General features: G+C 37.0%; 1 protein-coding gene across 1 annotated transcript in view; it reads left to right on the top strand.

Moving 5' to 3' along the window:
• The first annotated feature begins 923 nt into the window (after positions 1-923).
• The window catches only part of LOC150109930 (immunomodulatory peroxidase-like), a 102,734-nt gene continuing 87,502 nt past the window's right edge, over positions 924-16,155 (top strand). The window contains exon 1 of the mRNA XM_090399501.1: positions 924-1,033. Within this exon, the coding sequence (XP_090255627.1) occupies positions 924-1,033 (110 nt within the window). The remainder of the gene's footprint in view (positions 1,034-16,155) is intronic.

Consider the following 16,155-nt stretch of genomic DNA (forward strand, 5'->3'; position numbering starts at 1 on the left):
TACGGTATGCTACATGTGCAATCTATTTTGTAAACCCCCAGGTGGGCTAAGTGTGGCAGGGGATCCTTGGAAGAATTGAGTAGGTGCTTTAATTTTGTCGGGGGTTTGAGGGTGGTTTTGATGTTGTATTTGTGTAGTGTTCTGTCTATTTTTTCTGAAATGCCTCTAACATATGGTATAGCAATAGCATTCTTGAAACTTTTTTGTTATTAGTGGTATCTTTGTGGAGGATCTTGTGAATGGTTTTTATACTGTATCCATTTTTATAAAGGTATGTTTGATGGTCTTATATTCATGGTTAAGAGCTTGTTCAGTTGAACAAATGGTTTGAGCTCTGTGTTTAAGGGTGCTTATAACCCCTAGTTTTTGTGTTGGGTGGTGATAGGAAGTTTTGTGTATGTATTGGCCTGTGTGTGTAGGTTTGCGGTAATAAACTGAGAAGGAGAGACAGCCTGAAGGAAGACGTGTGACAAGTGTGTCTAGGAACGGAAGAGAGTTGTTTTTTTTTTCTATTTCAATGGTGAATATCAGCACGGATGTGAAAAGAATGTTCAGCAGAACAGGGAAGATTCAGCCGGAGTGAAAATAATCTATGGTAATACCATTGCACAAGAGTGGTGCAAAGGCCGATGTATCCAGCAATCAGTATGTCGGGGGGGGGTGAAGATTTTGGTAAAGTTGGTTAGGACTCGCATTCAGAAATGAGTTGCCGAAGAATCCCTACTTTGCAATGGACAGCATGAATTTACTAAGGGAAGGTCATGTTTTAGCAACTTGCTCACATTCTATATAATGTTACCACTGAGATAGACAGGAGTGAATGGCTATACCATCATACGTTTGAGTTTTGCTATGCAACATGGAATCGTAAGTTTGGATTATAAGTTATTGACATGGTGGTGATTTATGTCTTTAATGGTAGAATGTCTTTAATGGTAGAAGAGCAGCAAAGGTCATACTGCGCCGTATCAAAGGTTAGAGCAGTGCAAAATATGAATACACAAGATGAATCACAAACATCCATGCTCACAGCGTAAGTGACTACGCCGATTGTGCATTAAATAAAAATGACCAATTTTCTTGCTTGCTTGTTTTGAAGTAGACCGAACGGATGCGAGTCGCGCTTGTTAATGATTACCATGGAACAGGTACGTCAAACATTCTCATTGCACGGTCGAGGGATGTTCGCCTTCTCTTAACCAAAACAGAGCGTTTTGAACAGCATTTCCATCTATCTTCCATTAAAATTGACTACCGTAGCTTTCCGACACAACAATACTAAAAGCATCGCTGGTGACCAAGCAACTTCCAACTGCATTAACAGATTTGGTTCATTTGAGGGATATCGATCCCCCTCCCCCTAAATAGAAGAGAGTAGAATAGATAGTAAGGAGTCTTACGGAATGCTTGCTGTAACAGACAGTTCTGAAGGTGGAAGACCCTGTAACTTAACTAGTAGTGTAATCTAACCCTTCAGGCAGGACGTAAATAGCTGGATTAGACTGATTCGAAAATTAGCTGTGACGAAATTATAAAAGGGAGGCCATTTCGCCACAGTTTTTCATTTAAAAGCCCGTACATCAATAAACCATTTAATAAGCCTATTTGTATCCACTTACATATAAACAACAAACGTCAAATGCGATTCACTCTGGACTCTAACGAAAACTTCAATTCTTATAGTTCTTATAAGAACTGGGCGATGGGCTGAGTCCTTGACTCTTTATCCCGTCATCTGAATGAAGTAAATCTGTGCGAATGAGATGTTATTGAGCTAAAAAGCTCTAGTCATGGCTGGGTAACGGCAACAGCCGAGCCTCAGCAAAAACTTCATTGGCTACAACATTGCCATTTGTTACCCTGGAAGTCCTAAAAAGGACTTTTCTGCTCCGGGTATTCATATCAAAACTTCAATTGCAAGCATCGAAGTTTACTTAAAATTCGCTATTTACTTTCTATATATGGTATATTATTTAACATTTTTCCGTTAAAAAGTAATTCTGAAATGTAAAACTAAGATTTCTTTTAATTTAATTTTTTTATTTTATTGAAGTAATATTTTATTATTTTTTAAAACAACAATAAATATTTGTAATTAGCCTTCTTTAAATACTAGTTTTCGGTGAAAATATTGAAACTAGGATTGAAGGAAAGCAAAAATGTTCATAGTTTCTTGCCTTGAGCGAGCACCTTGCAGTAAAACAATAACGTCCATTTTTCTTTATCTTTTTTTATTATTTCTTTCCTGTCAGATCACTTTAGGTAGCAGATGATTTTCATTTCCCATAAGGCACACCATATAGAAAGACTTGAAGAACCATGTTACTAATAGAGTGAAAGGGTTTCAAACCATTCGCGGGTCAGACCGCCATTGAAATAATCTTCCTAAGATTATTTATGAATAAGTGATTGCGCTGCTAACCATATTTATGAATTTCATTACGCGATGTTCTCCCCCCCCCCCACCCCCCCCCCCCCCCACCCCCCCCCCCCCCCACCCCCCCCCCCCCCCACCCCCCCCCCCCCCCACCCCCCCCCCCCCCCACCCCCCCCCCCCCCCACCCCCCCCCCCCCCCACCCCCCCCCCCCCCCACCCCCCCCCCCCCCCACCCCCCCCCCCCCCCACCCCCCCCCCCCCCCACCCCCCCCCCCCCCCACCCCCCCCCCCCCCCACCCCCCCCCCCCCCCACCCCCCCCCCCCCCCACCCCCCCCCCCCCCCACCCCCCCCCCCCCCCACCCCCCCCCCCCCCCACCCCCCCCCCCCCCCACCCCCCCCCCCCCCCACCCCCCCCCCCCCCCACCCCCCCCCCCCCCCACCCCCCCCCCCCCCCACCCCCCCCCCCCCCCACCCCCCCCCCCCCCCACCCCCCCCCCCCCCCACCCCCCCCCCCCCCCACCCCCCCCCCCCCCCACCCCCCCCCCCCCCCACCCCCCCCCCCCCCCACCCCCCCACATTTATATGAGAAATTTTACATTTGCGCACATTGAGTCTGAGACTAGACACTTGCCCACATTGATCGACAAAAAAGAAGAGGCAAGATTGGTTGTGATCGAGTTTAAAGCAGTCTTGTGATTATTTTCTGTTTCCAGTGTTCTTGTTTTCAGAAATAAGAATTGTAAATGGATGATAAATCCGTCTGCATCGTACTTCGCGAAATGATCACCTTTTGTGGAAGTTCACAATTTCAGTCTTGGCATCTGATAATATAGAAGACTAAAGATGACAAAGGGTTCTTTCCTACGCTCGTTTCTATATTCTTATGAACTATACAGGAATTCAGTTTGCTTCCTAAGTTTAGAGAACCAGTCTGTTGGAAACGCTTAACTAACATTATATGAGGAACTTATTTCTGCTCAAGAAATCTGACTAATCAACAAAAACATTCCCGAAAAACCCGAAAGTTGAGCAGCTGTGATAAGGCACATTGAATAATAAATCAAAGGTTAACATACTTTATTAAAGATTGTAGAAATTTTAAAGTGACCCTTCTACTTACTTAATTCCAGTTCTGCATACAGAAAAATTGGCTTGAGAACGCACACAATTTACAGACAAAAATGCTAGTGGTGGTTGTAGACAGATAGCGTTGGTGTTGATGATGACGGTAGTTGCGGTTCGCTGTGGTTGGTGGATTAAGTGGTGGAGATGGAGAGTTGTAAATTAGGTGTCCTCCCTCGATTAGTCTTTGCACTCCTTGGAGGTATCATGTAATAATAATAATAATAATAATAATTACTTAAGATTTTTTTTTTCAGGTGATCTAACATAAACCTGATTTGCATGTGATCATCATCATCATTCGTTATCGAGTGCCAATGTTATATATTTTCCATTTATATGGATATTTCTGATAGTAAAGATAACGTCAATATTTGATCGTACTATTTTCCATAAGGTGATCCTTTTACAAGGAGCTAATTCACCGTTAGAGAAAATGATAGTCAATCTCAAGACTTATTAATAAAATATTTCAAATTTAGTCTAAAATAATTATTCTTTAAAGGAATTATAAAACTAAGTAACACAATAAAAATTAAAATTGATTTTAATTTATTTTATATATAAACTTAATTAAAACACCTTTTAGTATTTCATATAATTTATTCTAAAAGAAATACTTGAAATTTAGAACCTTGGAGGGTAATGGATGACAATGCGTAGCCAATGAAGTTCTAACTGAGGCTCGGCTATTGCTGTTACCCTCTTGCCATGATCAGAACTTTAATAACTCAATAACACGTTATCCCTATCCCAACGCTGTCCTCTACAGATAACGGGGAAGATGAAAAGCATTCTTGCTTCGCCCCTTTAAGTAAGTCCTCATAAGGATAAGGTTTATAGTGATGTTACGAGACCAACATGCTGTACTTGTATGGGTAAATATTTTGTTGCTGGCTTCTTTTTTTGCAGGATATCTTTTTGTTTAAAAAGAAAATAATTATTTATACCGTAATAATACGTGAAACATGTTCCGAACAATACATTTTTTTCAATAATTCACAAGAACGATAACACAAACATTGCCATATATTGGCATGTGATAAAGGAGAAAGTAGTTAGCTAGGAGATTTCGTAGTTCAGTCGGTATAGACGTAGCCCTTTGATAGGACCTGGGTTCGATTCCCGTCCATGACGTGAGAAACCTTTATTTGGTCTCGTTCGTACTAAATGAAGGTGAGTTTTTGGATTTGTTGTTTGATTAATAGATTATGTAAATGGACCCAAAATTGCTTTTCATTCTGACTTCTGACATAACATGCTTTGGAGAGAATGCGTTTGAAAGCAATGAGATTTTTGTATGCCTTAGCCATTATTTCATTCCGTTTGGGTTGGGTTCTCCTAGTGCATAATTTCTTGGATATTCTGTCCTGGGTAACGATATCTCAAACTGGGCAGTTTGGAGGTATTTTTGTTTTATTTATTTATTATTTTTTTAGGTACATCCACGCTAAACAACGTCTACAACGTCCCATCAGTTCTGTACATATTTCCATTACCTTCTGCGTCATGTTATCTGAAGGGCGTCTCATGACGTGGCGAAACCATCTAAGCTGGGACTCAGTTATTTCATCAGCAAAACTTTGAACCTCCCACGCATGTATTAAAAGCTCCCTGCAAGGGAGCGCCTCCGACTCACCATTATCATCTTCAGCTTAGAGCCGCGTAGATTTTGTTCTTGTTGTTTTTAAGAGGCCAACATTCCACGTCGTATATAATGGTGGGTCGTACTGTTGCTTTATATATCCTGCCCTTTACTAGTACTGACATCCTTCGGTCACGTAATACTCAGGACGTCGTTTCTCCATTTCATCCAGTCGTGATTCATATTGCATCGATGGTGCTGTCCTTCGTAAGAATTGAGGCCAAGTACTTGAAGCTGAACAGGCAAACCGGCCCTGTGAACACAAATGGATTACAGTCATGAATACCTCCAGCCATATGCTGGTCCTGAGCCCGGAAAAAAAATGGGGGGGGGGTTGGGGAAAGCAATGGTGAACTACCCTGTAAAAATCTCAACAGGAATACTTTGTGGGCAATGCCTACAGAGTCACTTACGTCCGGAAACGATTGAAAAGGAAAATCAGATCAGATCGGACTTGAAGCTGAGAACCTTCCATTTCTGAAGAATCCACTAATTTTGTTGCAGGGGGGTGACATTTGAAGGTGTATTTCACATATTTTAACGCGTAATAAAATCTAACTAAATAAATAATATAGAAAAAAAACATATTTTCGAAAATATTTATTTCCTTCCTTTATTTATTTATTTTTTGCATTCGTTTTTCATATATGCGTAGCATTACAATATTATTTCGATCTTCAGGCGAAAAATTGTGTGGACACGATAAATTCCTGTTCTTAAAGAACGTTTGACTCGTAAAACGTTTTCTAATTAAATATAAGTAGAAAGGATGTCAACCGATTTCCTAGTAGTCAGTGCTAATTATTTATTTATTTATTTATTTATTGTTATTAGTGGCGTATGGAGTATGCGCAGTGAATTATAATTCTACAAAACGAGTACTGATATAAGAAATTTGATGTACTTCTATTTAACTACCTTATTTCACTTTTTTTTTTAAAGTTAGTGTATTATAATCTAGTAGAGGCGCAATACCGTAGGTTCTGAATGCAACAAGCCAAATATGTTCGTGTGGCTGGTAGTTGGCTGCAGTGGTATTGATCATTTTAGCCATGATTTGTATATTTCTTTTCAGGTCTGTGAGCAGAGTAAGATTTATGAGAAGTAAGCAAATTATTCTTCATTCATCTAGAAATGTAAAACTAGGACAATGTAACACAGACGTACACAACCAACACTGTTTATGTCAATCTTGTGGAGAGGAAAGATTTTAATGAAGCTCTCGTTACACAGAATTACTCTAAAGCAACAAATTCATTTTATTTATCGCACAAACAAACCAACTGCACTACTCAGAGCAGCAAATGTAAATCTCATTTAATATTTAAACTTAAAAATGAAAACTGTTCAGAGGGTGATATTATGAAGCAACACCTCGACTGTTTCCCACAGCTGCAACTCTCACTACACACACACACACACACACACACACACACACACACACACACACACACACACACACACACACACACACACACACACACACACACACACACACACACACACACACACACACACACACACACACACATTAAAACATTTATCTTGTTGAAAATATAATAAGACCAAGAATTGATCAAATAGTCGACAAGCATCCCACTGATTCTACTACTGAAGTATTTTAAGAACGTATTGTTTTTTACAATTAAAGAAATATCTAAATACTAAATAAATATCAATCCAGTAAATAAGTTAATAAGAATTCTATAGAACATTTTAAGAAACATTAGGAAATACACGTTACATTTATTTTATATTAATCTTTTGTGCCGATATGCAGTGTTTATTATTATTATTATTATTGGTAGACAGACGTTGTTTTTCTTGATTTAAAAAATACATACCGATATAAAAAAAGAACAATTTCGAGCAATGGACAATCCGTATTGAAACCCCTCCCATACACACACACAGAGTAAAACATTTATTTTGTTGAAAATATAATCCGATCAAGAATTGCTCTTAGAGAAATTTGATTGCCAGTGTGTACAACTACGGCAGTGATTGAACTACTGAGTTCTTCTTCTTTTTCTTTCTATCCAGATTCTAGGCCAAGTGGCTTGTTCCAGACATTTCTTGTTCCTCAAAGCTGATATGTTAAGATCTTTTTTGGTAATCTTTCTCTCTGCATTCTTGCTAGCATGGTCTAGCCAGTTTTTCCTATATTTAATCATTGAGTCTGTTAAGGAATTAATTTTTTCACCATTACTTTTTTTATCTAATGGGGATAGTTTTTCTGTTTTTCTAAGGAATTTCATTTCTGCTTCCTAAATCTTTGTACATCTCTTTCTCATAAGGTCAATATCTCACTTCTATGTAATAGTGTAGGTTTCACTATTATTTTGTAGACTCCAAACTTGTATGTTTGTGAACGTACGCGGTGGTCTCAAAAGTTATCGGCCTCGGCCATAGATGGTAACACTATCGGCAAGATTTTTTAAGTGAGTACATATATCATAAACAACCATGTGGAAGTGCAAGTCATACCATCAAGTAGTTTGTTTTATACAGCTGCCTGAATCAAACGTTTATCTTACGGTTAAAAAATTCTTTTTAAAAGAAGATTTAACGCCAAAAGAAATTAATTCGAAGTTCATAAAAGTTTATGGGCACTCATCTCCTTGGTTTTCGACAACTACGAAATGGCTGCCGAGTTTAAACCTGGCTGTGCCTTGAAGATGATCCACGTGAAGGACGTCCAAAAAGTGTGGCAACAGCAGAAATCATTGATCAAGTGCACGATATGTTATTGAATGACAGACAAGTCAAATTGCGTGTAATTACTCTGACTATAGACATTTCAAAAGAACGTGTAGGATATCGTTTGCATAAAGAATTTCATATGAAAACGCTTTGCTCAAGATGGGCGCCGCGCTTGCTCACAGTAGATCAAAAAAGGCACTAGCACGAAAATCTCTAAACAGTGCTTGGAGCGTTTTAACAAGAATAAAACTGATTTTGTGCGTCGATTTATTACTATGGATGAGATTTGAATTCACCATTACACACCAGAATCCAAACAGCAGTCAAAACAGTGGACAGAAGCCGGTTGTTCAGCGCCAAAGAAGACAAAGTCAGTTCCATCAGCAGGAAAGGTCATGGCATCGGTGTTTTGGAATGCATTGTGTTTATTAATTATCTTGAAAAGGGTAAAACAATAAGCGGGGAATGTTATTCCGATCTCTTTTAATCAGATTAGATGAAAAAGGTCGTGAGAAAAGACCCGCTTTGCAGAAGAAAACAATCATCTTTCATCAGGACAATGCACCTGCTCACAACGGTTTGAGCAGGGCAATGGGAAAATTAAGGGATCTGCACTAGGTGGAACATACGCTCTATTTCCCAGATTTGGCTTCCTCTGACTTCTGACTCTTCTCAAATTAAAACTCTTCCTAGCTGGTTAGGGTTTTTCTTCGAATCAAGAGGTGTCTGCAGCGGCAGAGGGGTATTTTGCAGATGCTACCGATAACCACTACAGAGACAGGATATTGGCGCTGGAGCATCGCTGGAATAAATGTGTTAGTCCTAAGGGAGATTATGTTGAAAAATACAAATAATTTTGAAATTATAAATTCGTTTTTTCATTGTTAGGGTGAGAACTTTTCAGCCCACCCTCGTGGTTAGGTATAACTGTTCTGTTAAATACTCCAGTAATTTTTATAAAGTTTATCATCATAAAATCAATATCTATTTCATTTATGTAAGATAGTTTACAGCCTAAGTACTTGAAATTATTAACTTGTTCAATTATTTTATTATTTATTACTATTTTACTTCTGACACGGTTATTTCCATAAAAAGCCATGACTTTAGTTTTCTCCGTTGATATTTCCAGGCCATATTGTCGTACAATATTATTTAAGTTATAGATTGCTTTCTGCTGTTCGTCTTCAGTCTTTCCAAAGATGATCTGATCATCAGCAAAGAGCAGTGTGTCTATTTTTGTATAGCGCTTAATTTGGAAGTCACATGTATTTACATCTCTCCAGTTTTTGATAATATTGTCCATAAATATGTTAAATAATATGGGTGATAAAGGACAGCGGACCCTTTGAAGGACCACTCTATTTATTAGTTTCCCAGTGGATACGGTATAATTTTGTTTTACTGCTATTTCATTATTATGGTAAATATTCAACAGAGCATTGTATAGTTGGTTGGGAATGTGATTTTCCTTTAGAGTTTCCTATAGTTTCTTTCTCAAAAGTGTGTCACGTGCTTTTATATAATCAATGAAAGCTGTGTCTTTCAATATTATTTTCTCTATTCATATATAATTATTTTTAAGATAAAAGCTCAGCCTATGCATAATCTTCCCATACGGAATCCGTTTTGCTCCTCTCCCAAACCGAGCATTACATCTATAAAAATAGGTATAATGCTCGGTTTCATCTGTTCATTTTTTTTTTTTTTTGGTTTCTGTAATGGTAGCTATCATTATTGTTTTGTTTTTCCAAGGTTTGGTCTAATTCTTGTATTTTATGGGGTATACTTCTAACGTTTCATATGGCTAGATTCCAAATATTAGGTGTCTTCTTTCTCCGTTTTTGAATCCGTGTCTCAATCGTATCCATTCTGAGCCATTTCCAGTAGGGTCCGTCCTTTTTGAATTGTCATGAGTTTTTTTTTTTTAGTGAGTTTCTATTTAACTGAGGGGGGGGAGTTACTGGCCACCTGCAGTCTAGGTTGATGGTGGCAGACCCACATCAAGCTAGACTGAATTGATCACATATTTATTGAGAAAGTTGATTGCCAATGTCTGCAATTACAGCACTGATTCAACTACTGAAGTGTTTTTTAATTAAACATATTTAAAACACACACACACACACACACACACACACACACACACACACACACACACACACACACACACACACACACACACACACACACACACACACACACACACACACACACACACACACACACACACACACACACACACACGAGCAAGAATTGATCAGATATTTTTTGAGAAATTTGATTGCTGATTCACAACTGAAGAATTTTAATTAAATATATTGAAAATACACAATGATTCAATTATTGAAGTCTTTTGATTAAATATATTTAAAACATTTAAAATACACACTGTTGGTGACTTTTGTGGCGAGATGGACGTCAATCCCTTGGATTTTTATTCCTTCGTCGCTACATTGTGGTTATTATTAGAGAAAAAATTTTGAGCGCCTGGCTGGCCCGAATTCGGGCTGTGTAGAATCGTTTAAAACGATGATCAGAGCTGCCTTCGGGCGTTTGTGTCTCCATCTCCATAATTTGATGAATCACGAATGAGTTGGTTGGGATGGAGTGATGCCTGGGCGAAGTACTTGGTAGCAGTCTGGTTGAGTTTAGAAAGAACACGTGATTATTATACAATCACATGAGTCTCCATATGCGATGTTGCTTAGATTTTTTGATGAAACTGCCTTAACGTTGAGTGTAATGATGGAATGTTTTGGACTACTGTTTCTTATGAGATGCTTGAAACGATGTTAGCTATTCATGGTCTAAGAAAGTTAACCCAGGCGACTTGTTCTTCAACTCTGAAATTTCCACATAATAAAACAGTTTTCGTTAAAAACCACTTTATAATCCAACAAATTTGATTAAACTTTAATTATTAATCAAATAAAGTAGAAATGTTTTTTTTTGCTTAACATTTTTCGAATAGTTTAGACTTATAGTTATACACCATTTATTTTTTTATATAATACTTCTGAAATTTCATTTCATTAGTAAAATTACTTAAATATGTAGCCTGTGTGAACCTTCTTCGTTCATTTCCGAGTGATTGTTTTTAAAAATACTCTCGACTATTTCCTGATACTAATATCTCATCTTTTAGACTAGTTATCGATAGAAATTACACGAGTGATTATTTTGAAATCCCCCAAATTATATCGGTTATATAATAATTAACGTAGATCATATCGAATGGTACTGTAGATAGAAATTGTACTAAATATATAATCCACATTCCATTTTTACGGAGATTGAACATGTGCAAATCCAAATTGGAGTTGTTATATCCTGATTAGTCGTAATTTAATCAATTGCATCATGAAATCCCAATATACATTGACGATACTGCAGTTTCTAATGCAAACTATGGAGACTTTTAATTACATATTTCCTAATCATATCATTGAATTAATGATACTGCACATGATTAAAAATATCAATAATTAATTCAATAATTAGTAGTAGTTTAAAATTCAACGGCAAATATTAGAATTCAATTTAACCTTGTTAAACAGAGAATACATAGAAAGCATTAGAGATATCAAACATTTTGCTGTGTGCTTTTAACCCCGTGTGTAGTTTATTCGGTTGGCACCTTGTTGCGAAAGTTCTTCCATATTAGAAGACGAAGTTTATATGGTGAAGATTTTGCTTATCATAATGAAGAAAATTTCATTAAGGAAGGTAGCTGGCACAAAATAAAAACCGAAAAGTAATTCCTTGGTGAACATTTAGACAGAAAAGTAGGAAATGATTACGAAATATTACAAATGTGTTGGGAAATTTTGGAATAAAGAATAAAGCGATTTAATAATACCGGAAAGTTCCTGCCGGATTTCTGTTCAAGACATGTATTATTCATTACTAACACCAAGTTGCAACGCAAAATGCGCGAAAATTCACACGAAGAGAAGACCCGATTAAAAAGAAAATATTCTATAATAATATTCTATATTCTATAACACGCTACTGCACGCAAAGAGTGATTCCATTATAAGCATACGCAATAACCGTATGTAATTCCTAGAATTCTTCGAAATAACTGTACTGAAGATGTCCTATAATAATTTTTACTATGATATTATTACTGTGGTTACGTGTGTATGTTTATTTTAAACTGTATAATGTATAATTATAGTTGCAGTTATTTTTACAGTATTAATACAATAACAATAAATTATTATATTTACAATTTTTGCTTTAATGTATTTAAGTGCTGTAGTTATAATAAAGGGATTTATTTTCTTTCTGTTGATATGTAATGTCTCAGCTTGCATCCTCAAAGCTGTTTATAAGCTTATCTGAGGATGATACGGTTCGTTCATGTTAGAGGTTTAATGGAATATTAACAGCACTGTGAAAGCATTAAAACTAATTTTAATACTTCCAATATTTCGTCTCCGTCACAGAGACATCTTCGGGGATTACAAAAACTTTTTGTAACAACACACATACAAATACAATACAAAGTGAAACCAAAGTCCTATTTAGGTGGTGCGCCCTCTATGGGCATTTGCAGATGGCCTGGGATGTAAAGAGCGATCTCTGATAATTAAAGTTTCCCAAATTTTGGGAAGTTTAATGCAACCGTATTTGTTTAAATTAGGTTGAATCCTGAGTGCAGATGGTCAGATTCAAAGAATAATCTTTCTTTTTTGAATTTACTATGGTGGAGCATCGTAGTTTTTTTCAGGAGATCCTGCGGGATGTATCCAAAACATGGTCTGCAAGGCCAGATTGACCATAATGGTGTTTGCAGATGTAAGAAATGTGTTGTTCTAACCGGATGGATGCTGACCTGCCTGTTTGTCCGAAGTAGACAAATAGCTTCAAGTAACTTTTCTGTTATGATTATTGCAAATTATTAATTTTAGATTATTTTAAACATTACTTAAGAAAAAATATCTAAATGAATATATGCCTCGTGTGTACCAAGAGAGATACTAAGGATGAAGTAATCAGAAGTCATATATGGCATCTTTGCTAGGTAAAAGACTTTCAACATATATACAGGGTTGTTCAAAATTCCACATAAAAACTTTGAGGGGAGGTAGAGAACATCAAACTCAACCATATTCACTTAGGAAAGCATGAGCGGAAGCACCACCCGAAAGTGATAGGTGGCGCTGTTCCCCAGAGCTCCAGGCGAGCAATTGGGGCTTCCTCATTCAAGCTTTCGACGTCGTACGAAGAACATGCGTCGTTTTACGAACGCTGAGATGGCAGACATGCACCTCGTTTACCATATTAAATATAAAACTACTATTGAACTGTTCAGTTACGCCTAATAAAGACGGGATACAGAACAGAGAGGACGCGTATTTTGAGTGTAACGATTCTACTTACAGTGACTGCTAGGAGCGTACTTTGAGTAAAAAGAAATGATGTTCATTTTTTTTTTACCAAAAAGTATAACAAACGGTGTAGCGATTTAATTTTTTTTATTTTGTTTTTAAAAGGCATCTGTTAAGATGACAAAGAAAGGTCTAACGTTAATAGATAAAATCGCCTTACTTGACAAAATAAAAAGTCAGCTGGCTAACACTTGTCGTCGTCAGCTAACAGAGATAACATGGTGTTTTCCAAAATGTACACGTTTGTTAAGCTAGCAGGACAAATTGCGAGAAGAAAGGGCATCGCGCGATGGACAACAGGAAGAAGAAAGAAAAAAAAAAAAAAAGAATAAAAAAACGGATACGAGAAGTCAAGGATCCAGACGTTGAGAAAGCCCCGAATTAATGGTTCTCTATTGAAACTGGACGAGGCGTGCGTGTTAATGGTCCAATGTTAAAAACCAAATTGGAAGATTTAGTTAGAAAGCTGGACGAATGGAGCTTTAAACTTACAGATGGTTGGTTATCGAGATAGAAAACCTGACATGAAATAAAATTTAAGAAGGCGCACGTTGAGAAGCACGGTGCTGGTACTGCGCGCGCTGAATAGCGGAAATCATCTAAACTAACGAAATTGCTGCAGAAGTTTTGTCCTGTTGAAATTTATGATGCTGAGAAGCAGGTCTGTTTTACCGTACCACAACAGACCGTTCCCTTAGCTTAAACCTGCAGCGCTGTGAGGTTCAATAAAAGCAATGGATTACGTTACCGTGTTGTGCAGCTATAGGTCGGAAAGTGACAAACGGAAACTGTTCGTTATTGCGAAAAGTGTCAAGCCTCGATGCTTTAAAAGGTTTAGAATGGACAGTTTGCCAGTGCTGTATTACACCAACAAGAATGCACGGATGATTGCTGTTATGTTTCAGAAATGGCCGATGAGTTGGGAATTCTGGACAACTCTTCGGCACGCCTTCAATTAGATTGTTTTAAAAACATTCAGGTTGAATTTCTTCCTGCTAACGCCACGATCCTGTACAGCCACTGAACATGGGAATCAAAACATCTGACGACATTGTATCGCCGAAGGTTTTATGCTACATCCTTGAAACAACTGAAGAAAAAATCTACTAACGTCATCTTGGACTGTCAAAGAAATCAGCGCAAAGGTTATCATTTTACAGGCAGCACAATTTGTTGCAGATAGGTGGCGATAAATAAGCAGCAAAATAATTCAAAACTGCTTTGTTCGTTGTGGTTTTTAAGAACTCTGACCTGGAATTACCAGATGTGACTGAAAAGGAAAATTAAATCTTTTTGGAACTGCAACACGTCAGAAACTACGAAGAGGTTTTATGCATTGACAACAATGTTCAATATTACACTGAAAATGAAGATTGAAGATTATTTGTCAATGTCAATTGCTGAACAAATTGAAGCAAAACACCTAAAGACCCCTGAAGACAAGAAAAGTAATCAGGATGACACACCTGAACATGAGGGAGTGACTAACCAAGAAGCCAGGATGTTTATTGCCGAATTGCGATGCTCCTTTAGGCAAGAAAGCACTGCTTTATCTGAATTAGACACCTGTGCTGATTTTGTTCAGTTGCAGTCTAGAAAGGGAACACGTCCGGGTATACCCGATACATTTCTACAAAATAATTTTTAGGGAAATTATACTTGTATATTCTTGATGTCGATAACCTGAGATAGAATATTCTTGATATTAATCAACCTGAGATAGACTAGCTCAGGTAGCTGGATATATTTATTGCGTAATCATTTGCAATTCTTAATCATTAGAGAATACAGAATATTGCCTCCTCCTTCTTTTGGCACTTTTAAGAAAATATATGTGAAAATAAAAATGGTAAGTTTAAAATTTTATTTGTTTTATGTAACAATTTAAAAAATATAAAAAATATTTCTTAATTTTAATAATATAAATAATTTCCCAGATATTTATAGAAAAATTTTAAAAAATATTTGCAAATATCACATTATTTCGTTTGTAAATCATGTATTTTTGTTGATTGCGGCACTGAAATTCGAATTGGTCAATTTTATTAGAATAAATGTTGGCGTCGTTTCTCTTTCCCACATGTAATGTCGATATGCAGAACTTATATTTGTTAGTTCAAAAAGAAAACTTTGTACCAATAGACTCTCCATAATTAAAAAAATTCAAGGTTGTTAAATGAGTTTGTTAAATGAATGAGAAAAATGTTATAAACGTTTTGGTCTCAGACTGGTGTGTATCCTGAAAACAGAACCCCCCCCCCCCCATCAGAGAGAATTTCTAGGAACGTTGTGTAGAGCTCTTTCAGCTTTTTTTTTTTTTCTCCAATTTGGTGGGAAATTATCACTTTAAACATTTCTCATTATTTGGAAACTGACGAGAAATGATTCGAATTGATCCGAAAATAATTTTGTAATTATTAATATGTGATATTAATATTTAGGAAATGATTCTTAAGGAGGAAGTCTCCATTGAATAAATAATGAAAAATCAGTTTGTAATTCTCAGACTGTTCACTTCCTGTAATGACGGAAGGCTTTTACATTCCTGTTAACACAGATGTTCATCAGGATTCTTACTTCACCTCCGTTCTTCTCATTTTCTCACTGACCTCCAACACTATTCACAGTTTCAGTTTTACTGGAGAGAGAAATCTTGCACGGCTTATTCATTTCGAGCTCAAGATCATGTACAACAAGTCCTAAACAAGGATCTTAATAGTTCTTAATCCTTTCGGAAAACTGCATCAGCATTTCTGTTAGTATAACTTATAAGATGTGATAATTATAATAATTATAATGATAAGTTACCATACTATAGACGTGTATCCATGTATGAAAAGGAATCATTTGGTTTAATGATAAAAATGCAAGAATTCCCGTTTGTGTCCCATTATAATCTGAATTGCTA

Source organism: Typopeltis vanoorti, chromosome 1 (assembly GCF_054136105.1).
Source record: "Typopeltis vanoorti isolate ZY-2024b chromosome 1, IOZ_Tvanoo_1.0, whole genome shotgun sequence".
In the NCBI taxonomy this organism is placed as follows: Eukaryota; Metazoa; Arthropoda; class Arachnida; order Uropygi; family Thelyphonidae; genus Typopeltis; species Typopeltis vanoorti.